The sequence below is a fragment of the Uranotaenia lowii genome, chromosome 2 (assembly GCF_029784155.1).
Source record: "Uranotaenia lowii strain MFRU-FL chromosome 2, ASM2978415v1, whole genome shotgun sequence".
Classification (NCBI taxonomy): domain Eukaryota; kingdom Metazoa; phylum Arthropoda; class Insecta; order Diptera; family Culicidae; genus Uranotaenia; species Uranotaenia lowii.
In genome coordinates this window covers 315,547,800-315,573,423 of record NC_073692.1, presented here as the reverse complement: position 1 = coordinate 315,573,423, position 25,624 = coordinate 315,547,800, and the positions used below count along the sequence as shown (strand labels likewise).

The 25,624-nt window shown below is 41.2% G+C and overlaps 1 protein-coding gene across 1 annotated transcript in view; it reads right to left on the bottom strand.

Annotated features, from left to right (window-relative positions):
• Positions 1-2,037: 2,037 nt before the first annotated feature.
• LOC129749936 (sodium/potassium/calcium exchanger 3-like) overlaps positions 2,038-25,624 on the bottom strand; it is a 61,674-nt gene continuing 38,087 nt past the window's right edge. The window contains exons 5-8 of the mRNA XM_055745068.1: positions 21,512-21,682; positions 21,035-21,452; positions 2,879-3,223; positions 2,038-2,810 (exon numbers count right to left, since the gene is read on the bottom strand). Of these exons, the coding sequence (XP_055601043.1) occupies positions 2,485-2,810; positions 2,879-3,223; positions 21,035-21,452; positions 21,512-21,682 (1,260 nt within the window). The 3' untranslated portion in view covers positions 2,038-2,484. The remainder of the gene's footprint in view (positions 2,811-2,878; positions 3,224-21,034; positions 21,453-21,511; positions 21,683-25,624) is intronic.

Here is a 25,624-nt window from a genome sequence, read left to right as displayed (position 1 = left end):
CGCCCTACGCCTGTGGCGCCTCCTGGAGTCTACCAGGGGGCTGCGTTAATGTTTCCGACGGTTTAGTGCAGGAGATGAGATTGTTAATCTCCGAAAAGGGGTCTGTTGAAACGGAATCCATTGATTATCTTTGCCCAAGCGTGGTCCCAAGTGGTACTTACGCCCTTGTACGGCCTTCTCGTTAGTTCCTTCCGACGCACCTTTTCTTCCTCTGCGGAACTGTGCCCGTTCTTCTGTCTAGGGAGTCGAAAAGAGGTAGAGTGCTTCCAATTAGAGAGAAGAAAAAGTCGTACCTTCCGATTTGCCGAGCCGATGTCATACCGCTAGCAAGTCGTGTCGAACGACGGTGAGGGACGGCTTGCCTGGACCACGGTGGTCGGGTGTCTAGTGAGTTCGGAAATGCCGTTAATTAAATTGGTTTTTTCCTCCCCTATGGGATAACCGTACCTGCTTCCTTAGGCACTCTTGTTGGATCTCGCACCTGTGTTCCGCAGCCAGCACCCAACCAGTCTTTTTTCCGCGACTACGACCGTGGACGCCAACGCTTGTTGAAAAAAAGGCGTTCTTTTCTCCTCGTGGTCGGTTTTAACAGCTTCCTACACGCTCTGTTTGCATTCCTCCGAATTGGGTGCTTTTAACCCAAACATGCACGCTTGACATCTTTTGTCTAGTATTGGTTTAATTCTTCAAACACGCTAATTATATTCGACATGGGGGTGGGTTTAAATGTGTTAGTTTTGCCAATCGCTCATATCGTATATTTTTTTAAGAATTATAATATAACGTAAACTTAAATGCAACATATAAACCCATACTCTCTTCAGTTCCTCGACTGTTTCCACCACCTTAGGTCGTTTAAGAAGGTGGTGCTTCTTAATCGTCCAGTTCTTCTCGATGGCGCTGAGCTCCGGAGTGTTGGGAGGGCAACATTTTCGGCACGAAATTGACCTTATTGTCCGCATACCACTTCAGCACGTCCTTGGAGTAGTGGCATGAGACCAAATCCGGCCAAAAGATTGTTGGAACGTTGTGGGCCTTCAGGAGAGGAAACATCCGCTTCTGGAGGCACTCTTTCATGTACATCTGTCCATTCATAGTGTCCTGGGTCACGGAAGGTGCACTCCGCTTCCCGCACGTGCAGATGGCTTGCCAAACCAGGAATTTATTCGCATATATGGACATCTTCTGAGTGCAGACATGCTCCGGAATGCTGAATTTATCCTTGACCGTGAAAAACAGGTTGCTAAGGATCTGTTTGAAGTCGGCCTTCAGATTTTTTTCGTCTTCCATGATGCCGCATTCAACTCCCGTCAGCATGTTGAGGTACAGCTTCTTGGCACGGGTTTCTGCTTCTCGTCACGATTAGGGGCCTTTTGTACCTTGAACGTTTGAAGCCCAGCCTTAGTTTTGGCCTTCTGGTCAAAACTACGGCTCAGGTGCAGCTTCTTAGCCACATCCCGAACGGAGGCGTTCGAGATTCAGTTGAAGGCCTCAACTACCCGGTTGTGATTTTTGGCGTTGTACGTAATACTTTTTCCTTCACTTCTGGGCTTCCGATCGGTGTTCAATCGTTCCTCAAACTGCTTAATCACTCGCGACACCGTGGAATTCGCGATTCCCAACGTTTTCGCCATGGAACGATGCGAAAGATCCTTGTTCTCGTGATGGATGCGCAAGATTTTATCACGCACGAACTGTTCTTTCGACTCCATTTTCGCGAGTTTTGATCACAGGACTTTAAAACTTGTAGGATGTAAACAATGCACTATGGACTAAATTCACCCAAATTTTTATTAAATTCTACCCTACGGTTAAAAAGTTAAAGCAATTTCATAGTGGGGAAATTTCATCGTGGACAACCTCTACCATCAAAAAATTATAAACATTTCTCATCTTGATCCTATGACGTCTTTACGAACTCGTTCACACCTTTTTGTCACACTGGAAGTCGATGTTTTTTTCGATGATCCGTTATCAAACTCGAGCATTTAATATTAAATTGAACAAACGAAAAACCACATAAAACGAGATTGCAACAACTATAACATACTTTTATTTGATCCTATCAATACATCCTGTACAAAAGATAGACATATCAAATCTCTTGTTCCAATCCAACATCATCGGCATTTCAGTCACTACGGTGTGTTAACTTAACTAACGAGTAAGGGAGCGAAATGTGCAAATTATGTGTGTATTAAACCTTTGGATATGGATATGTTTTCCAGCAACATAACATCTTGGCATGGTTTAAAGTAAAAAAAAAGAGGAACAATATCACATAATCGAACTACAACAGGTTTATCCTAATGGTTAAGTATCAGTTGAACGCTCAAACTAATATCGAGTTGCTTAACAAAAAAAATCTAGAAAAATGGAAGTCCCAAAGAACGAGCCAATGGAACTCCAATTCGAGTTCTCTCCGGAAAGTGATTTTCCTCGATCCGGACTCTCCTCCTTATTAAGCGTTGATGGTTGCTTCATTCAGCATTCGTTTCCGGATGAGAAGAAGACATCCAGCTCGTTCAGCAACATGAAAGTCACCAGGACACCGTAGCACAGGAACAGCGCCAGGCCGATCCGTTTCCGGAGCTTGTACTTGGCCGCGTAGATAACCAAATAGAGCGATGCAATGGCGAAGAGCAACGATATGATCGAATACTGCATTCCATAGGATGCGATTACGACGTACGCATTCGTGGCACTGGCCCCATCCGCAAGAACCCGGATGAACCAAGGCATGCCCAGGGAAAACAGAATCGATAGGGAGTTGGCACCGAGGGCGTTGGACACTCCCATGGCACCGTTACCTGAGCAAATATAAATAAATTGTTGTGAACATTTCTACTACCTTTATAAAAAAAAAAGGCAAACTCACCAGTTCGAATAACCAAAATTGCGGAAACGGCTTCCGGCATGCACCCGCCCATGGCCAGGAACGTCAGACCCATGACGGTTTCCGGGATTCCGAAGGTGTACCCAATGATGGACATCATCCAGAACGTAAAGAAGGAACACAAGGCGATGTACACGATACACAGAAAAAACGTCAAAGGATACCAACGGCGCCAGGTTTTGGGATTCGGAACGGTGAACGTCAGCAGAAAACGGATTGGCCAGCTGTAGAACCACCAGAACAGCCGAAGTTTCGTTTCTCTCGATATGCGCCACAGAGTCATGTCCGGGTGCTCATCCGGATCCGGTAGGGCGTGGCGAGAGGGAACTGTAAATAATGATGATAGATTACTTATTGAGAAATATGTTCACAAAAGGTTATAGGAGAAAAAAATATGACGCATTTGAAAGAAAATTAACATTTAATACCCAACACACGAATGCCGCAGAGATTGTAAAGTGTCTCAAATAAACAAACAACAATTTAATACCCAACATTTAGATCTAGAAACAAACTCACGAACTCTTGAAGCTCTTGGTTTCTAGACCGGATGGATAGGAGGTTCCCAGGCTACCAAGTATCAACTTCACTTTCCTAAGAAAAAAGCTTGTTGTTAGGTGAAAGTAATAAACGAGTAGAAGTCGAATTTCGTTGTCCGTCGCCATCTTCGATTCCAAGATGGCGGCTACCACTCAACTTGAAAATACTGTAAATGACTGAAAATCGCCTCAAACCCTTACAATATGGGTATTAGTTGAAAGAGATGAACCAGTAAAAGTCGAAGTTCGTGTTTTGTCGATAGTTTTTGTATTTTGCCATATTTGCTATTATTGTCATTGTATTATGTCTATCATGCTAATATGTTTAAATTGTATTGGTCCTATTAAAGCGAAAACTACAAGGTTATGTTGTTTCTGTTATTTGTTTGATTTAGGGACATGTGCCAAAATCGGATGTTTCTAAAATCGAATGTTGCCAAAAACGATCGGGGTCTGTATTGTGGTTGCTTTGTGCGATTTTGGGTTACTTACAGCATTTCAGAATAAGTTCAGAGTGAACCACATTTGATGAAAATGTATGTAAATCGCTTAAACCTGACATACTCAACGCGGCCAAGCAGATGTCGATTTGTTCCGTCGCTCGAGTTCGCATAGGCTGCGTCCGTAAATTCGCATCGCATCGCTCTCACTATGTCATCGGCCTAAAGCGAAAAGAGAAAATCGACTACTTCTCGTTTAGCCCTTTTACCCAATACCGATATTGTTGGGTTTTCATACGATTATAAGTCATATACAACATTTCAAAGTTCAGCGGAAGACGCCATCTTGGATTTCAAGATGGCGTTGAAAAGAAAAAAACGGCTTTTTCTAGTTCAGCTCTTTCAACCAATACCCATATAGTGGTTGTTTAATGCAACTTTTTGTCATTTACGGCATTAAAATTTCAGCGGATTCGTCTGATAGCGAAATTCGACTTCTACTCGTTTAGCCCTTTCACGCAATACCAATATTGATGGGGTTTCATGCGATTTTGAGACATTTACAACATTTGAAAGATCAGCGGAAGTCGCCATCTTGGATTTCAAGATGGCGTCAGACAACGAAATTTGACTTCAACTCATGATTTATTCCACGGGTGATAAACAACCAATCCGTTTTTATTTAAAATGTCTGTCCTCATTTACTGTACTAAGGATTAACAACTCAGAAATGAGGAACTCATCCTAAGCGTGTAATTGGTCAAATCGAATTGACTAACGCCATGTTGGTTGAAAAATCGAAGGGCACCAAATGACGCCATGTTGATGGATTCACAATGCAAGCATTGGAAAATATTTTTTCAGACCCATTTTTCATCAATTCCATCATGATTGACCATCAGATTTGACGAAGCGCATTTATTTCAAGACACTATTTCATACACATTTTACCTAAAATCTTGACTGGCAGTACAAAAGAGGCTCATAATATGGTTGAAACATTGGTATTTTGGCTATTAATTTTACCAGATCATAAATATCTCAATAATGCAATCATCATTCATCAACCATTATGGTTGCTGGAAAAAATAAAAATAAAACTCCGAGAACTCACAGAATCGAAAAAACAAAAATTCCTAACATGTTTAATAATAGCTTTTTAAAAGCTTTGGTGACCAACAATGATATGTCGTGATGACGTTTCTAGGGTAGGGCCAAATAGCTTACTTTTGGCTTTATTAGAGCGAGTTCACTGGTTGGGATGGAGTTGGAAATTTCGATGGTTTACAACACATCACAAGACTTTTGCCGTACACCGGTGTTGGGAAAATCTGATATTCAAACAGATTCGCGCTGCAAAATTTATGTCGTATAACACTTTTTGGCTGAGGGTGATAGAAAAACACGATGTTTTGCAACACCGAACCGAGTGATAGAGCCGGCGTTGCAAAACAGTATTCGTGCGTGAAACGCTTCGGTGCTGCCACCTCTCTTATGTTCGAAACCTCGGTTAAGGAAAAAAAAATGTAAATTGAGCCCATTTAAATTGTAATGTCATATGATATTTTCATGTTTCATTATTAAGTATCATAACTAAAATTTATATGAATTATAAACAAGTTAATAAATTCTTTCAAAATTACAAGCAAATTTTCATAACCCATGGCCAATTGCGAGCACCATCACTTTTTTATCGACAACATGAGGCGCAGAGATGCCAGACAGCTATATAATTCATTTCGTTTGTTTTGTTTTCGTGGATTTCAAAAGTTAGTGATTCGTTTTAGAAAAAAAAATCTGTTGGAATGCTTTAGAACGGAGCTCCTGCGGGGATTCGACAAGTGCCATTCACAACAGACGCAGCTGATACATTGGGAAAAAAAATCAGTCTACAATCAACTTTTCGGTAGTAGCAAACCCTGGGTACAGTGTACCTCATTCCAGAATTATCGGATTGTAGACAATTGTATACTTTTGTCAGGTAAATGAACGCGAAAAGCACTGGCAAATAATTTGCAAGTAAAAAACCAATATTTTATATTTTAGGTGGTGTTTCCGGAATCCGTACAGTTTGAGTTGACCCGTTCTCATTGCAGCCTGATTTGTTCGAGCATGATGCAGGCTCCCTCGATCCATTAATCCGGTCTCTCGGTTGGTTTCCGGCGATTCCACTGATCTGCAGACCGGCTTTAAAACGATGTTTTAACATGTTCGAAGGAGTAATAATAAAAAATAGGCTAGCCAATGTAAGTTTGTTAAAAGTAAAACTCTTAAATCCGAAAAGTTTTACATAGTAAATCACTCCCAATGCGCGATCCAAACATACTGAAATTTTCGTATTAACACATTGCGGACCAACCCCGAGAATTCTCGTTTTTTTCGCTTGGCGCAAATGTTAAGATGTTATTAACTCCATAATGAAACTTTCATCTACAAAATTTAAACATTTTCAAAAACTTAAGAATTTCCTTCCGAGATATAAAGTGCCAAGGTTTTGGTGTTTCACGGCTTAGATGTCTAATGTCCTCAATGTGCTAACACTATTAGTTGAATTCGATGGTTGAATAAAGAAAATTGATTTAAACTTTCAAACGGCGAATTCAAATTACAAAATGTCAGTAAAATTACTGAAAAGCAAATTCACTTGACATCGCTGGTCGCTTTCGATTTTATACCTTCGTATTCTATCACACCGGTGGACGGCCAACATTTTTGTTCTATATTTCACGATAGAAAAATTCCCATCTGTGCTACAGCTATCAAAATTTCTACCACTTTTTCCCAACACCATTGGACTTGCTCTTAGAGTCCAGGTGATGTTATAGAATGTGCTTTAGCTTTTTTCATGAAGGTTAATGCTATAGTCCAAACGAAATTCTGCTGACCATAAAAAAGCTAAAATTGTTACTTGGGAGTCTTCGACTATCCCCAATTCGTCGCCGTCGATCGTGACCTTGTTTTAACTGGACAAGCGGGCTCGGTCGGTCTCGGGTCCGCAGGCCAGCATGTACTTCGATTTGGACGTATTAATCATCAACCCAATCTTTCGCGCTTTGCGTTTCAGTTATCGATAGATCTCCTCCACAGCCGCATATGATATGCCGACTAAATATATCAATGTCATCGGCAAAGAAGATAAGTTGACTGAATCTGTTGAATATCGTGCCCCGCATTTCGCCCACCACTCGTCGAATAACACCTTCTAGCGTTCAAAGTGGCATCATGCAGGATAGACCATCGCTTTGTCAATGCCCTCTGCGCGATTCGAAATCCGCACACAGCACTACGTTCCGTCCATCTTCGCTTTGATCAGTCACGGTCGATCGTGTCGTATGCGGCTTTGAAGTCGATGAATAGATGGTGCGTTAAGACTTGGTGTTCACCGCATTTTTGGAGGATTTGCCGTAGTGTGAAGATCTGGTCCGTCGTAGAGCGTCCCTCCATGAAGCCGGCTTGTTGACTTGTCACGAATCTTTTGCTTGTGGCGTTACGCGGCGGATTAGGATTCGGGACAGCACTTTGTAGGCGGCAGTGATCGCTCGGTATTTCTCACAGTCCAATTTGTCGCCTTTCTAGTAGACTGTCGTCTTCTTCCACATCTTGAAACGTATTTATTAGTTAAGGCTAGGAAAAACTCACGTTTTGATTGCCCGGCGTTCACTAAGTTTGATCTCCTGGAGGTTCGCTGGGGTAGCCTTTTTTTTCAAATACTGACTGTACTGAAAGGCAAACTATTCTAGATTGGGATATTATCAACCTGTTAATTTAGGGAACATAACTTAGTGATTTTTTTTAAATACATTTTAATTTTTATTGAATTATTAGATCGTTTGACTTGATCTTATTGCATGAAAACTTCTGATTTTAGTTTTAGGTTTTTATTTTACTTTTTCTTTAATTCACTGTTAAATGAAATGAAGTAAGGTAAGTACTTGCGCTTTTAGTTTCTTTTTTTATTTTCAGGATGATGCTGGACTCGTTGCGGCCGTTATGCTCGTTGGTCGACTCGTTGGGGGACCTCGATGAACAGGTAATGGCGGATGACGACGGAGTCAGAGAAGGATTCCAGGGAAGTTGCATGCGGTGCGGAATTGGTCGTCGTAGCCAACGGCTTCGATGTATTGGCCAATGTTGACGGAGGCCAGGTAAGTGACCGTTAATTTAACGGTCCCATGCGACAAATTGGCCTATGTTGACGGAGGTCAGCGTTTCTTAATTGTCCGGGGAGTGTTGTCCAATGTGCACTTTTCACTGTAGGGTGGATCACGGACAATTGAGTGAGCGTTTAACGGAGTCGCTCGGAAATATCACTAGAAGGTATCCCCCAGGTCACACTAATGCACTTAGAACCTCCCAAATTTGTAACGGAAGTGGAGGTTTATTCACAATCTCTCGACCTTTGATGAACCCACACAGATCAACGGTGTCACGAGGTACATGGTTGTTACATTTAATTATAAGCTTGGTAATTTTGATACGATGTTAGGAGCAATTACGCAAACAATTACTTTTACCCATTTCCCTTCAAAAGCGCACGAGTGTGTACACCTGAAATGCACATGATCACCCCTAGGGGATAATAAACAAACATTCAAACACTGAGCCAAAACAGCTGCGAGAAATCAAGAGGGATTAAGGATTTTCAGCCAAACATCGGTACACTGTTGGATTGAGCAACACGAATATCGGCCACAAGAAAAGGAGGCGAGAATTTTCACCCGCGGAGGATTTTGGTTCTGCAAGTTGGCAGTACTTGCTCGTCGGGCAGAAAAGTTCGGGACGAAACCGCGAAATATCACCGCACCGGGAAAAAGTGGCGTGGAAAAAAAATCGCGTGCGTCGGTAGTGATTCTCCGTGGTGCCAAAAGAAAGCACAATTAGACCGGCGGGACCAAGTACTCCTGTTCGTTTTCCCTTGTGCATCCGCCACCAGGACACAAAGGGGAATAAAAGGCTTCCCTCCAAGAGGGACAAAGTGCGTAAGGCACAGGAGGAACGTAGAGCCGACGCAAAAGTCCATCCGCATCGGAAATTTCCCGAGGGGAGAAGGTCCAAGAAGGACCACCCGGAGAAAGGTAGCGTTCACACGTTAGCCACCCAGGGCTGAAGTAAAATCTCCAAAGGAATAGTGCCAAGACGCACCAAAAGGCACCATAGGCCGAAAACCACCATCAACCAGCAAAAACACAAGGCACTCGGACCAGCAACATCTTAAAAGGGACCCCTTTTTTGACACCTATTTTGGACACTTTTTGTCACTTTTGTTGACACCTTTTGCCACACTTTGTCACCCGTTGGTGATATTTCGGTTTCCCGGATTCAGCGCTTGGTGCTATCTTCTCGCCAGTCGTGGGAGCGTTTTGTTTTTGGGGGCAAACAGCCACTTCGCCGGACATTTATCAGTGAATTTTTGCTGCATCTGGCAGTTTTGCTTGCCGTGTTGATCGCGCACGAGGTACGTGCGAGAGGAGCGAGTGGCGTCGAGGGATCGGCGAAATAAGCGGAAGGCGTTCCCGGTTGCAACCGGGGGAAAACATCGTTGGTCATCGGATGACAACAAAGAAGCAGCATTTCTTCCGGAGAACCACCGGAACAAAAGGATCCAGCAGGAGGATCTGCGGGTTCAGCGGCCCAAGCCGGAACGCACAGAATCGCGTGTCAGCGAACCACGAGTTGCGCAATTTGGTCATCGTCACGGTATCGGACAGCCTCCAGATGGCAAGGCATTCGGAAATGTGGCCCGATGAAAAGCACCCGAAAGTCGGGTCAGCAGCACGCAGCAAGGAAGCAATGTAAGTCGCTCGTCTTTTGACCATTTTTTAGGGAAATATAATGGGTTTTTCCGAATTTTGCAACGCATCAATGTTGCCATTATAATGATGTTTACATTTATATTATTTGTGGCATCAAAGCCATTATTTATCCCGTCACATGGTGCTTCACGACACTGAGGGATAAATGGCTTTTTAGTCCACTACACTAGCGCTCATCCGGATTACCGTTGTTTTACGGATTCCCACTTGTAGCGTGTGATGTCGCAAGCATCACTCATCCGGACTAGACTTTGTTAAAGAAGAGCATCGTTTGGGGTCCTTCGACCTATATATATAACTTTCGTGTTTCTTGGCTGCGATGCAGCTGCTCCAGCTCCTCGAGCTCTTCCTTCTCCAGGCGGCGCCTTTCCTCCTGGAAAATTCGGACTCGCTGTCTCTTCCACTGTCGGTGGTTACGGAGTAGATTGCAACAGAACTTAAATTGTTTTGGGACTACTTGAAATGGTGGAAAATTTCTCCTAATGCTTCCTAAACTCAACTTATTTTGTTTCCTCATAAACCAAGAGCTCAATTTTTAAAACCTAATGAAAATCATTCCAGAACTTTCAATGGGGTTTCATTAGAATGGTCTGATATACTAAGCACTCACACTTGATCGAAATCTTTCTTTATAAATCACATAAAGATATTAAAACTAATTGTAATAAATACACTACATCTCTATATCACAGAGAACAGACGTACAAGCTAGCCCACGAAACTTGTGTAAAAATCCCAACACGCTTTTTGAACCAATTTTTGTTTTTTGGCTGGGCCACCAGATGTCTCCAAACACCAGTGATTGAATTTTGCTGAGCATGAGTTGATCAACCATCTCTCGCTCAACGCTTTACTCGGAAGCAAAGGTTGCTTTGAGGCAGCGAAAACGACAAAACCGATGATGTATACGCTCTCAACATGGCCGCCTTCATGAAGCAATATACTTTCGAGGCAGCGAATCCAAAAAACCAAACGAATGGCTCTCACTCATCTCCTGTCCCAACCTTGAGGGAACCGAATTCAAAAGGCAGAGCAAACCCGAGTCTCCTCGTTTGTGCCTGGATCGAATGCGTGAGGTTTTTCTGCTATTGCTATTATTGCACAGCAACCGCACGCAGGCAGCTAGTTTTTTCATTTCTTTTTCTTCCCCCCTCTTTCACCATACGTTGCGGGCCGTGCAACGCAATAAGTTCGGTTGTTTTTGTTGTTGCCTCAACCTTTGCGGTCGGCTCGAGTGATTCAAATTCAACAACGTAAATGAGTATGTGTGCCTCGTCTTCTTCATGCATCATGTAGCAACCGAACGTTGAGAGAGTTCGTTCGGGGCAGCAAACGGACAGTGTCTCTCAGAGCAGATCCTCCTCATGGGGGGAGGTTTGAATGAATGTATATGTATCGTCTCCTGTATAGCTATGGGAGGCCTCAAAGTGTGTATTTTGAATGCCTCTGATGAGAAAATTGGTGAGGATTTCAATCACTGCCAAACACACCAAAGAGAACTGTCAAAACAAAGCATGCTTCAAGAAAATCGCTGATGAATTTTCGTAATACGTTCATTATGTTGCATGATAAAAAATATCTTAAAAGTTATTGGCTTTTACTTTCAAATTTGTTAGAAATACAAAGTTTTAAACAGCGGGCTGGTAAAGTGATATGTGAAAGTAACCCGCTTCGATATGCTTAGATTCAGTACTGCTGGATGAGACTGATCGTCAAGACTGTTCTTATATTTGACTGGACATAGGACATGCGTTTTCTAACATGAATTACTGTTCAAGAAGTGCGAAAACTTATACCAAAACTGTTAGTAATTTTAACTATCGTTGAAGTGCAAAAATAAAGAAACTGAAATTTCCCCCAGTCAAAAGTAGCTCTGATTTCATTTTCCTAGCAATAAATGAAAACGGCCCATTCTTCTGAGACATTGGATTTGTTTTTTTGTGAGTTCATAAACGATAACACCTTTTCGAAAACTGGGCACTTTAAAGTTGATTTGTAACTTTTGAACGGCGCAATAGATGGCACTGTTTGTAGTCAGTTTCTAACGTGTTTTTTTGGTGATTGCATTTGAATTTTTACACACTTTTTTGACGATTTTTTGTTCGAGCTTGTACGTCTGTTCTCTGTGTCTATATTCTCTCATCAACAGGAAAATCAGACTGTACCTGAGGAATAAGTGCTCATATATAAATAGGTGAAGATTCACAAGGTTCTGAAAATGCTTTTGCGATTTCCACCTTGGCACAGCTCCGAAGATCTTCATTGGATTGCGGACATTGAATCGATCGAAAAGATAGCCAACAAAATCATCTCTAACTTCAGAAGCAAATCGATGCAGTCTTCATGGGGGTGAATGGTTTGAATATTCAACAATGTCAACGTCAAATAACACTCAAAATTATCATAGCAACCGTTGTTCGTAATCGCACTGTTGGTATCAATTTTAACATGCTTGTTTTTATGAGCGAATATAATCTCAATTGAACATTCAAAGAATGATTTTCCCAACAAAGTAAAATAAAGGAAGCTGAGTTTCGATTTAATTCATATTCAATATAAGTGTTTTCCGGATGACAATACTAGGTAAGCAATTCGTCCGAAAAATCAATAAAAATATATTTTCCCCATTCGAAGTATTGTAGATGGCTCTGCAGTGCTAACTTCTAGATAACAGATAAACATTTTATGCTGATTTGTTGTTCCAAGACACACTTTGGTTACCATGGCTGGATTCATGAATCTGGTTGCCGGAATTCTTTAGATGGCGTTGAAGGTCCATTTAGAAGAATGATTGTTCGTGGCAAAGCCTTCCTCAGGGCGAACACGAAATTATTGCGACACAGTCAACATGGCATAACTTTTTTACCCTTAGGTAAAAATCAACCAAATTTTGCTCACTTTCTCATTGAAGTGTATTGTTTACATGCTGTCAAACTCGAAGTCATGTTTTTCGATTCAACGAAAATGGAGGTGAACCAACGCAAGTCGAGAAAACATATGCTTTCCAAACACCTGGAATGTTCTGACCTGACGCACCGGCAGTTGGGAAAAATATTGAACATCCACCATTTAACCGTCTCCAGAGTGTTGAAGCGGTTTCCGGAGCAGTTGACGTTGAACCACGGCAAAGGAGCTGTAAGAAAACCGGGACCGGAGAACAAATAGACGGAGGGAAAGGTGAAGCGGATGATTGAAGCAAATTCCAACGCCTCAAGCCGTGATTTGGCTAAAAAGTTCAGCATGTCGCAGAGCTACGTTCAGAATGCAAAGAAGTGAGTTGGACTACAGGTAGAGAACTTCCCAAATCGTGATAAGCGGCAACAATCGACGGCTAAAACTCGGGCACGGAAGCTCTACGAGAAGAGCTGCTGTGTGATGGACGACGAAACGTTTATAAAAGACGCTTTTAAGCTAATTCCGGGGTTGGAGTTTTTCACCGGCAAGAGCAAGTTCGATGTGAATGACAAATTTAAGAAGAAGAAAATGTCGAAGTTCGCCTCCAAATATCTCTTTAGGCAGGCCATCTGCTCTTGCACACTGAGCCTTTCGTGACAATTAGTTTTTTTAGTTTTTTATTGATTAGATCCTAGGCTTCAGCCCTTTATCTTATTCTATAATATAAATGACATTTAATAACCACAGTAATTGTTAATTTGTAAAAGAGCACTGCATAATTCTACTTTTGATTTGTTCTCTGGACATGCTTAGTTGAATAATATCAACGTTTGTGTTGTAAAATGCCATCATTCAGTACATTGGTTCGTTTCTGGCGTAATTCTGGATGCGATTAGCTAGTTGAAACGGCCTTACGCTTCGTAAACTGCTGCGGGCTTCGTACGGAGATATACAAGATAATAAATACGGCGAGTAATATCTTCCACAGATTAAGTCCTTTAGAAACACTGCGTCGATCGATTTTCTTCGGGTTTCCAGCGTGTCCAAACCTACCAGCATGCACAAGACTCGATACTCCGGCATTTCTGCTTGCCACCCAAGGTTTCTCAAAGCGTATTTCAAGAACTTCTTCTGAACTCTCTCTAGTCTGTTTTTGTGTATGTTGTAGTACGGTCGCCACACAATGCCGGCATATTCAATGACGGTCCTAACTAATCCAGTGTAGATAGAAACAATCGTGTAGGGATTATCCAGCTCGTGACAGATTCTACTAACCATTCCGAACATAGAATTGGCCTTTGCTACAACTTTTTCGATGTGTTTTGAAAAAGTTAACTCCGCGTCCAACTCTACTTCTAAGTCTTTTACTGAGCTTTGCCGACTTACTTACTTAACTTAATGATCCCGCGCCGATCCTCCGGTGCATAGGGCCGTGGTAAAAGACCTCCACTGTTGACGATCCGGGCCAGCGTCTTCACCTGGTCCCAGTCAAGATTCTCGTCGACAGTTCGGATTTCAGCGGCTAGGCTTCGCCGCCATAAGTTTCTGGGTCTGCCTCTTCTTCGATGACCTTCTGGATTCCAATCTAGCGCCTCTCTGCAAATCTCGTTTTCATCTCTTCGCAGCGTGTGCCCAATCCATCTCCACTTACGTTCCCGAATCTCGACTTCTAGCGCCCTTTGATGACACCGGCGATGTAGTTCCTCATTCGAGATCCAGTTGCCAGGCCACCAAGCGCGGATGATATTCCACAGGCAGCGGTTTACAAATACTTGCAGTTTTCGCGTCGTTACCGCATATGTGCACCAAGTTTCGCACCCGTACAGCAATACGGATTTGACGTTTGAGTTGAAGATTCGGATTTTCGTTCGTAGAGAGATCTGGCGTGACCGCCAGATGTTTCGGAGACTCGCAAACGCAAATCGGGCCTTTCTGATCCGTGTTTCGATGTCTTTTCTGGTACCACCATCAGGCGTTATCTGGCTACCAAGATACTGGAAGCACTCCACTTTCTCAACTTGCTGCCCAGCTACCATAAAACTGGAGGGATTTCCTGTGTTGATCTCCATCGACTTGGTCTTTCCGACATTGACTTTGAGACCTGCTGCCTTGGAACTTTCGGTGAGGTCGTCGAGTTTGCTCTGCATATCTGGTTGTGTTTGGGCGAGCAAAACAATATCGTCAGCCAGGTCAAGGTCGTTCAGTTGCTCCATTGTTGAAGGATTCCACGGCAATCCTCGGTTCGGAGCACAGTCAATCGATCCAATCAGAATCTCATCCATTACGATTAGAAAAAGTAGCGGTGATAGAATACTTCCTTGTCTCACTCCAGCAGTTACCGGGATTGGTTCGGACAAGACACCGTCGTGCAAGACCTTGCACGAAAATGCCTCGTATTGTGCTTCGATGAGATGGATTAGTTTCTCTGGGACCCCTCGTCGCCTTAGAGCCGCCCAGATGTTTTCATGGTTAAGTCGGTCGAATGCTTTTTCGAAATCAACGAACACCAGCAGAAGAGAGTCCTGGAATTCGTTGATTTGTTCCAGTATGATTCGTAGCGTTGTGATGTGGTCCACACATGATCGTCCGGATCGGAATCCAGCTTGTTGCCGTCGGAGTGTAGCGTCGATTTTCTCCTGGATCCTGTTCAGGATCACTTTGCAGAGTACTTTGAGGGTTGTACAGATCAACGTTATGCCTCGCCAGTTACCGCACTCTGTCAGGTCTCCTTTCTTCGGGACCTTTACGAGGATACCCTGCATCCAGTCGACCGGGAATGTTGCAGTATCCCAGATGTCAGCGAAAAGACGGTGCAACATGTGTGCTGATAGGGCAGGGTCGGCTTTCAGCATTTCAGCAGGGATGCAATCGATCTCAGGTGCTTTGTTGGATTTCATGTTTTTGATTGCCGCTTCTATTTCAGCCAGCGAGGGCGCTTCCGAGTTGACGCCATTAATGCGACTTAGTTGGCGCTTCGAGCTGCGGGTTTTGTTGGCCATCGCTATTCGTGACTCGGAAGAGTTGTTCGAAGTGCTCAGACCATCGTTTGAGCTGATCTGTTCGATCGGTCAATAACTGACCTGCTCGGCCTTTTAGCGGCATTCTTGCATTAGTCCTTGCACCACTGAGGCGGCGAGAAATGTCATAAAGTAATCGGATATCTCCATTGGCGGCGGTTCTTTCTCCCTCTTCGGCTAGGGAGTTTGTCCAGGCTCTCTTGTCTCGGCTACAAGCTCGTTTAACTGCCTTTTCCAGCTCCGCATATCGTAAGCGGGCGGCTGCTTTGGCTGACCCGGTACATGCCTGCTCAATTCCGACTTTCGCCTTTCTCCGATCATCGACCATCCTCCAAGTTTCATCCGACATCCATTCACTCCTTCCACAAATTTTACCGAGAGTTCCATGGCTCGTCGTGATAAAGGCTTTCTTGATTCCACACCACTGTTCTTCGACTGTTCCGTCTGTCGGCAGCTCTGAGGCTCGGGATTCTAGCTGTTCAACGTATGCCCTTTTCACCTCTGGATTCTCCAACCGGCGGACGTCGTATCGACACCCGACTTTCTCCTCGCGCCGTTGGACACGCGCAACTCTCAGTCGTATCTTGCCAAGGACGAGGTGATGGTCAGATGCAATGTCTGCGCTTCGTTTGTTGCGGACATCAAGAAGGCTCCTTCTCCATTTTCGGCTGATGCAGATGTGGTCAATTTGATTTTCTGTTCGGCCATCTCGGGATACCCAAGTGACCTTATGTGCTGGTCGATGGGGGAAGAGCGATCCACCGATCACCATGTTGTTGTTGCCACAAAATTCTACAAACAGCTCTCCGTTTTCGCTCATCTGTCCTAGGCCATGGCGCCCCATGATGCGCTCAAGGTCCTGATTGTCGGAGCCAATCTTTGTGTTGCAGTCGCCCAAATGGATTTGAATGTCACCCTTCGGAATTCTCTCAACCACGCTGTTCAGTTGACTGTAAAACTGCTCTTTCTCCTGCAAGTCGGCAACGTCAGTTGGCGCATAACACTGGACCATTGTAAGGTTTCTAACCCGTGTTCTGAATCTGGCTACGATTATTCTTTCGTTTATCGGTTCCCATCTAATGAGGGCCGCGTAGGCCTGCGGGCTTAACAGGAAACCAACTCCTCGTTCCCGAGTAGCATGTTCTCCTCGTATGCCAGAGTAAAGCAGGACTTGCCCGGACTGTGTCTTGTGTTCTCCAGTGTAAGGCCAACGGACCTCGCTCAGTCCCAGAATTTCAAGCTTGAGGCGGCTGGCCTCTCTAGCAAGTTGTTCCAGTTTGCCTTGTTGGGCAAGGGTCAAAACATTCCAAGTTCCAATTCGTGTCCGTGTTTTCATGCTAAAAGTCGTCGCCAAAGTTCCAGGTCGGTCATTTCTTTCGGATTCCGTAACAATTTCAAATCGGGAGCAGTAGGTTGTTAGTCTAAAGTCCCTATCCCGCGATGGAGCTGCCATCTTGGACTTAGCTGGCGGGAGCCGCATTTCATAAATTCAGCCGCTCGCTGCGAGACAGACGCTGTTTGAGCCGCCCCTGACCTGGAGAACAAACGCTCGGTTGTTGCTGCACGCCGCCCCTGACCTGGGGAACAGACGCGTGCGGCCACCTTCTCAGTCTGCATGCGACCAAAGCATCCACCGGGGTTGGGTACCCGATCTCCGCTTAGGTTACTCGCATCCTAGCCGGCACCGCGGGAAGGTAGAGATAGGAGCTTTGCCGAGCAATGATGAAATCGTTTTCTAAGCGGTACTCATAAGTGATATTGCTTATTTTCCGGGAAAATGTTATCACGTTGCATTTCGAGGAATTGATCTTTAGGCCGAATCTACTGCAACACTCTGTGAATCTGTGCAAGGCGTTTTGCAGAGTCACGCAATCCTTCGGGTGACGAATAGACAAAAACATTTTCAAATCATCAGCATAAACCAGCGCGAACACATCAGTCAGTACTTCAGGAAATTCGTTCATAACAGCGATGAAAAGAAGGGGTCCCAAGTGACTCCCTTGTGGAACACCACTGTTGACCGAGAAAGTACTAGATCTCACGTTCTCCAGTTTGACGTATTGCGTTCTTTCGATCAGGTACGAACGAATCCATTGGAGACAGGATCCAGTTATTCCATTCTTGCATAATACCGACAGTAGAGCGTTTATATTGATTACATCAAAGGCTTTGGACATGTCAGTGTATATTGCGTCAACTTGAAAACCTTGCATCATCCACTGCGAGGTTCTCGATACAAACTCTGTTAGGTTCGTTACGGTTGAGCGTTTTTTGAGAAAACCATGTTGAACATCCGAAATCTTCGTTTCAATCCACGGGTAAATCTTAAAGCTTAGTTCTTTTAGAAATGGGACACTTTCATTTGCTAATAGCTCGTTAACTAGTTATCGGAGGTCCAAATTTTTGACAACATTTTGTTGCCTGTAAAAAGTACTATTCGACCTATTTTTTTCAAATTTTAAAATTTACGCGTTTTTGAGATATGTACGATGCAAGAGAAAAAGAAAAAAATAATTTTGCACAGTTTCCTTGAAAATGCGTCAATATCAAATTGATAGCTGACATAACCGTTGATTATTCAAAGAATTACTGAGTTTTTGTGGTGGATAAGTATGCAAACACTGTCAATAATGTCCACAAAGTTCAAATCAAGCATTGGAGAGAAGCACATGATCGGCAACAACGGTTAAGGATCATCAAGGAAGTCAAGTCTTATAGCAGCTTTTTTAATTTTCAATAAACGAAAAACTAAGGGTAGATCGCTGAAATGCCCAAAACAATTTTCTCCGATAAGCTGAAAGTGTTGCCTAGTGATGACTAATTGAAATCCAACCTCAAACAACCATTTTTTGATAGTTCCAAAGCTCTTAAGCTATGAAACCGGTACCGAAAAAAAAAACGTTCAAAAATGTGGTCAAAAATAATCAAATTTGTTCATTTCGAAACAACTGTATCCACTAAAATGCTTCCAATTTCCAGTTTCAAGAGAAGTGTTGGACCAGAAAGTATCACAAATTGAAGAAGGAGGGTGAAGCCACCTAAAATATAGATTTTACGAAGTATAAGTTGGAGAAACTGATCAATACCATGACTGAAAAAAGTGTGCGCCGGCCAATGGGTGATACCAAGAATTAAGTAGAAATTTCTTTAACAAAAAACGGTAAATATTTTTTTTCAAATTTTTTCATGAAAGATCATAACATTACCTTCTTTTTCTTCATAGAAAGTATTTCGTTCAAACAAATAGTTTTTTAGATACAGGCATTCGTAACTGTCCCATTTCTAAAAGAACTAAGCTTTATCGTATACAATACTCTCGAAAAGTTTGGGTATTGCAGAGAGAATTGCAACACCACGATAGTTTTCTACGGTGAGCCTGGAACCGTTCTTGTGTATCGGTATAACATGCGAGATTTTCCAAAACTTCGGAAATAAACCGGCACGAATCGATGAAGTGAAGAGGAATTGTAAGGGCTCTTCGATTCCACTCACACATTTCTTTAAAAATGAGTTTGGTATTCCATCAGCGCCACAACTTTTCGATTCGTCGAGCGTTAAAATCTTTCGTCGTATAGAGGAGCGGGCTATATGCGCCTATTAAGCAGAACACTGATTTAATCAAATATCACATCGAATATGTGTACAAAAACTATAAACACGTGTGCAGGCATCTGTTTTCTATACATTGGAGTAATTTTGATGTTAAAATTTTCTTCTGTTTCCAAGAAAATGATTTTATTATAAGTGTTGTCAAAAATGCCGAACCTCAAACCGCGCGGGCTAAATGCGCCTATTCATGTTTTGAACTAAATTTCTGTTTTTTTGGCAATATTTCCGTATAATTTCATTGAAACTGCTAGAAAGTAATAATTTCCGAACGACAAAGCTGAAGTTTTATAAAAATCTATGTATTCTATAATTTTATGGAATAAAACAAAAGTTAGGGTTGCCATACTATGGAGGCAATTCATCCATGAGAAAAACTTTATCAAATCTGTTTTTAGATCTTCAATTCTGTCTTAAGATGTTATTCAGAGCTTAGATTTGAAGGTTCAATAATAAAAATCATTTATTAATTCTATTTAACCTGTTATTTTAGGATGGAGGCATTTTACAAACATGATGGGGGCATACAAAAACACTCTATTATTCCACTATATAATCATTATTACCTCCACAAAGGCTGAAATATGTTTAATTTCTTAATTTCATTTGAGTGAGAAACAAAAACCATCCTAGTTTTTGTTTTAAGCTTCATTACGTATAATTTTTAAAAGTCAAAATATTACATCAAAATGTATCAAAACCTTGTATGATTTTTTAATTTTTTTTGAGTTTGCAAATTCATAAAATTCTTTCTTGCCTTATGTTCTAAGTTTATCACCCTCAAAATGCATTGGTCAGATAAGCTGTCTAGTCAGCCATTTCATCAAACAGCCGTAGGGTCATTTAACCCGATAGGCCCATTTAGGAAACCTTTCCCCTATCAGATGCCGCTATGATGAATTCGGGTAAGATTTCTACTGGTGATTGGCGTTCTTGTTCTATTTCTGCGTTGCTCAAACGATACACGCTGTGAAAGTATTCAGTAAAGAGCTCGGACAATGGACACAGTAGATGGCGACATCTACAAATCTGAGTGCCTCAAGAAGCGCCTTTCTCCGTTCTTGCAGCAGCACGTCAAAGCTTCGCTATTTTGGCCAGATTTGGCATCATGCCACTATTCTAAAACTGTCCTGGAGTGGTATGAGGCCAATTCTGTCCATTTTGTTCCAATAGACATGAACCTGTCAAACCGTCCGGAACTGTGCCCGGAGGAGCAGTACTGGGCAATAATATAGCATGAACTTCTGAAGAGCAAGAAGACATTCGAAGACGAGAAGTTGTTAAAAAATGGAAAAAACTGATAAACTGGTACCGGATAGCACTGTAAAGACTTTGATTGAGGACATCGAGTGTACTCAAGGCTTCATCGATTAATTTTTCTTTTGATTTTTTAAGTAAATGTATGTATAAAACTACCCTGACATTTCGGTTTGATTCTAACCATTATAAGGAAATTGGCATGACATTTTCGGTGTCGCAATTATTTCGTGTTTGCCCTTTATAGGTTACTAAAGGGCTCTGAACAGTTCATTATTGAGATGAACACCTAAATTAATATAATAATGTTTTATAAATTTAATGATGAATTGGTACAAATAAAAATATATTTAAAAAAAACTTGATAAATGGTGGTTTCTTCAGAGCATAAAGCCCTCTTATTTTAAACCAAAAACTTCGGATCAACTTTTTAACTACAGAAAAGTAAAACCGATGTTCTACAACATATTGTCCCATTTCAAGTAAACAAGTTAAGTTATGTAAAAATTAGATTTTTTTTAACTTTTGTTTGTTCTGAGAAGTCACGGATAGATTCGGTAACAATACTCACTTTGCAAGTCTCCCGCTTTCATGGGAGTTTCCGCCATCTGGTCGGACAAAATGGAAGCGATCGAGGCTCGGAAGGCCGGTTGTTGCCGCACTTTTTCCGCAACTGTTGAAATTGGCTTCTCGCTAGCTTGCTGTTGCTCCTGCTTGGCCGCTTCTTCCATCGCCACCCGCTCATCTTCCTCGATCTGACGGATAACTCTGGAGCACAGATTCCACTTGCCCTCGATGTACTTCTTGGCAACCTTCATGATGTGTTTGTTTTGGAACATAACCACAAAATACACGAACAGCAGAATGAAAAGGATCATCGCTTCGTACCAGTAAATTCGCCCATCCCAGGAAAATCCGACCAGAATTGAAACGTTGATGGCAAACACCAGCGAATCTCGAGTGAGAGGCCACCAATCCAGTTGTACTGGCTGCGGGAAAAGGACGTTAAGAACTCGAGAAGATGTGAAATTTTACTTCAAGGATGTACCTTTCTCGTGGCCAAACCAGCCAAGGCAGCGACGCCCAGGGTGTTGAAGAGCAGTGATCCCATGATCGTTCCGATTCCCATATCAGAATCGGTCAAAAACGTACTGATAGTATTGGTGAAGAATTCCGGAATAGTTCCGGCAATGGCCATAAACGTTGCCGCGGCGACATCCTAGAAAAGGAAAAATTTCAAAATTTAAAAAACTATTTGTTTTTCTTTGAATTAAAAAAAATCATTGAAAAGATTCATTTTCAGCCATTGAAAGGTCAACAACCTGTTAGAATACAACATTAAACAAAAAATAGAAGAAAATCTGATTCCAGGAAAAAAAATATCTGTTAATACCAAAAAAACATGCTCATAACATAGTCAAAAACAGCTTTTTAACAAAAGGATGATCACTTTGTTTAAATTTTCAAACCTTCATGGGTGGCAAATGGTTGACTTTCCAAACTTACCTTCACTTACCAATGACTGAAAAGAGAAATGTAGACTGTCCAATTTAATAAAAAAATTTAAAATATATTTCATATTATATTCATAATTTAATATGTATTTTGGAGCTCCCGAACATCGGCCGCAGTGTGGCCGGCTTTTTCAAACAACAAATCTTAACCCGATTAGTCACACCTCATGGCGGCGCAATCGTTATTCTGTTTTTTTTCCTTCAAACGTGTGCCACTAATTTTAATCGACAAATTCTTATCAGACTGAGAGCACAGTCTATCATCGGAACAAAAGAAATCAGCAGATACATGTATGTAGTTTGTCAAACGGTCTGATTATGATGGAACAATAATGACAAACCATCGAGCAAATGCGCAAATTTTGATTGATCGATTCATTGAACTGCAGCAGCAAAGCAGTCAAGGTAGTGCATCGTTGAACTTGCTGTTTGATGACTCCAACGAATTTGCAAATTTGTTCGTAGGAAGTGCTTGTTTGAGAAAATGTAACAGAAGTGATTTTTTTTTTCGACGAAATGGAAACCTTTGACATTTAAAAATAACTATGACGTAAACGAAATCATTTCAATCAAATAAAACAAATCAATTCCGTCCAGATTTGAAAAAATCCAAAATTTGACATCGAGCGATCAGTTATAGAAGTTGTAAAAAAGATGCAGATATTATAAACAGCATTAAGTTTATCGATAAGATAAGGGGAAAGTTAAGTCAGGTTAAGGTTTCTTTAAAAAAATATCCCTCCGACAATTTCTACGAACGACTTATACATAAAAAGTTAGTAAATATTTTCTAAGTGAATTTTTATATTGAACAATATCTCTTAAATTATTATTATTGATGTTTTTTTCTGATAATGTTTATCGAATTTAAGTCATATTGAAAATTAAGCCAATGACGAAGTGTGCTCGAAACTTTCCCGCGCCGAATGCGTGATGTACTGCAAGTCTAATTTATCATTGTGACGTATTAACATCTGAGCTTTAGACTTGAGTATCAAGGAAGGTTCCACAACAGAAAGAAAAACGATTGAAAATCCACTCTACTTCCTAGATAACAAAACCGCCGGTTACATTCGAGGGATTATTTATGAGTGTAAAATTAAATCAAAACAAATCGCTCAACGATTGAGATAGAGCTGAGTTTTTTTGGTGGAGCTGAGTTTGATTTATGGTAAGATTGATGCGCCGAAAATTGGATTGAGACGTTTGTGAGGCCACAAATTAAATTGGACGTCTACTAATTTATTTATTTTGATTTCATATCATTCAAGCAGTACGATATCAGAGCATCATTGTCAATGAAATATTTTTCTTGAAATAAAAAAAATGTTTCATACAAATAGTAAGCTGTAGTAGGAAGCTATATGTAGCACATTTGGAAATATTTTTTAAGATCATGGCCACAAAAAAATGTAACAAATTGGTGTCAAACCCGTACTTTTTAATGAATCAGTCGCCAAAACTGTTGCAGTCCTCGTTGAAAAAAGTTGACGTAATTTGTGAAATTTTGACTTCTTGAGATTCATAAAATACGAAACACAGAATTTTTGACGACCATTAGAATGTAGTTGTTTTGTTAAACTTTTTATTAACCTTCATTTTCTGAGACTATTCCAGCACCTAAATTTGACTTTGTACTGGATTTTGAGTATGTTAACGCAAGGCTTATGCAATAAAACTATATGCATAAGAATCGCAATTTCATACCAATTCTTGTGTTGTCATTAAAATGCCCAAGTAACAAAGATTAAGCTAATTAGCATTTGGATGTTTTATTATGGTTTTATTATGGTACTAGCTGACCCGGTGTGCTTTGCTACACCTTTCAAAATCGAATGATATTTTCAGAATTTACTCAAATTTTTACTGTTTTGTTGGCATTATTTTAAATCAAATTATAACATAATTCATAAGCAACCGCTATAAAATGAGAGCTGCAGCTGGAGTTTCGGATGGCAATCCAAAAATAACTTAAACTTATATTCTGAATCTTGATCCATAAATTTGTGTTAAAGATCTGATAATTTTAATCTGTTCTTTTAAGCTTCGCCCTAAAAAAGGAGAGTCTCAAATAAATCGTACGCAAATAATTCAACTGATAAAATATGGTTGTTTTTGCTTGATATATTCTGGATTTATGCTAGAAAACTGATGGACTCTCTTATCAGTTTTCTAGCATAAATCCAGAATATATCAAGCAAAAACAACCATTTTTTATCAGTTGAATTATTTGCCCCCTGTCCTTCCCTCCCCCCTGCTGAATGGGGGGTGATCTTTAATAATCATACCCATTTTATTCATTCCCGAAAATCTTTTTGTATCAAATATTGTTAAATTGGTTGATAAGTTTTTAAGCATTACAACTAAATTTATATGGAACCCCCTCCTTTTTTCTCCTCTCTACACTGTAAAGCGAAAGGTCTATATCAATCGTAGAAACATATCTCGTAACCAAGTACCTTTCCATGCCATATTTGTTTCCATTTGTTGGCTTCGTTAGCATGAATTGAGAACTAATGCTAACAAAATTGTATTGGGCTAACCTCCCTCCTCCCATGTACCCACTCATGGTGTGTCAGATAATCATAGAATCATACCAAAATGTTTTTCCATGTTAAGTTTTGTCCATTTCTCTTCTCTTCCCTTCCTCTATTCCCAATTCTATCATCCCACTGCAAGAAAGGAATTGTTTGACGTAAAAAAATTTCTCGTATTAAAATATCATCCCATGCCAAATTTGGTTTTATTTGCGTTGTAAATTCTTGAGTTATGCATAAACTTGAAAGGAAGTGCCATCCCCCTTCCGTTCTCTCCATTGAATGGAGGGGTGAGAACATAATATTCATGAAAGTATTTTTTGTTCTCAAATACTTTTTGATACCAAATTTTATTTCATTTGCTCTATTAATTCTCGAGTTATGCAAAAAAATTGTATGGAAGCCCCCCTTTCCCCCTTTTTATCTTTCCGTTGAAAAAAGGTGGCGCTTCAATTTACAGTAGAAACATTTCTTGTATCCAAATACCCTCACATGCCACATATGGTTCAATTTGCTCGACCAGTTCTCCAGTTATACTGAAAATTGTAAGGGAGACCTCTTATCCCCCTTTTCATCCACCTTTTTGAAGGTGTGAGAGATACGAAATATTCATAGAAGCATTTCTCGTACCCAAATATCATTCCATGCCGAATTTGGTTTCATTTGTTGTTGTAGTTCTTGTGTTATGCAATAAAAATTTTATGAAACTTCCCTCCCTCTTTCCTTTCTCCCCGCTGGAAGAAGCAAGGGGTCTCAAACAATCATTAGAACATGTCACGTTCCCAAACATCCGCTCATGCCAAATTTGGTTCCGTTTGCTTGATTAGTTTTTGAGTTATGTAAAAAATTAAAAAGAGGGCCCCTCCCTCCTTTATACCTCCCTACTGGAAAGAGGGAGGGGTCTCAAATAATCATTGAAATATTATTCGTATCCAAATACCTTCCCATGCCAAATTTGGTTCCATTTGCTTTATTAGTTTTTGAGTTATGTAAAAAAATATGAAAGAGGTCCCTCCCCCTTTCAATTGCAGGGAGGGAGGGGCCTCAAATAATCATTGAAATATTTTTCATATAAAAATACCTTCCCATGCCAAATTTGGTTCCAATATC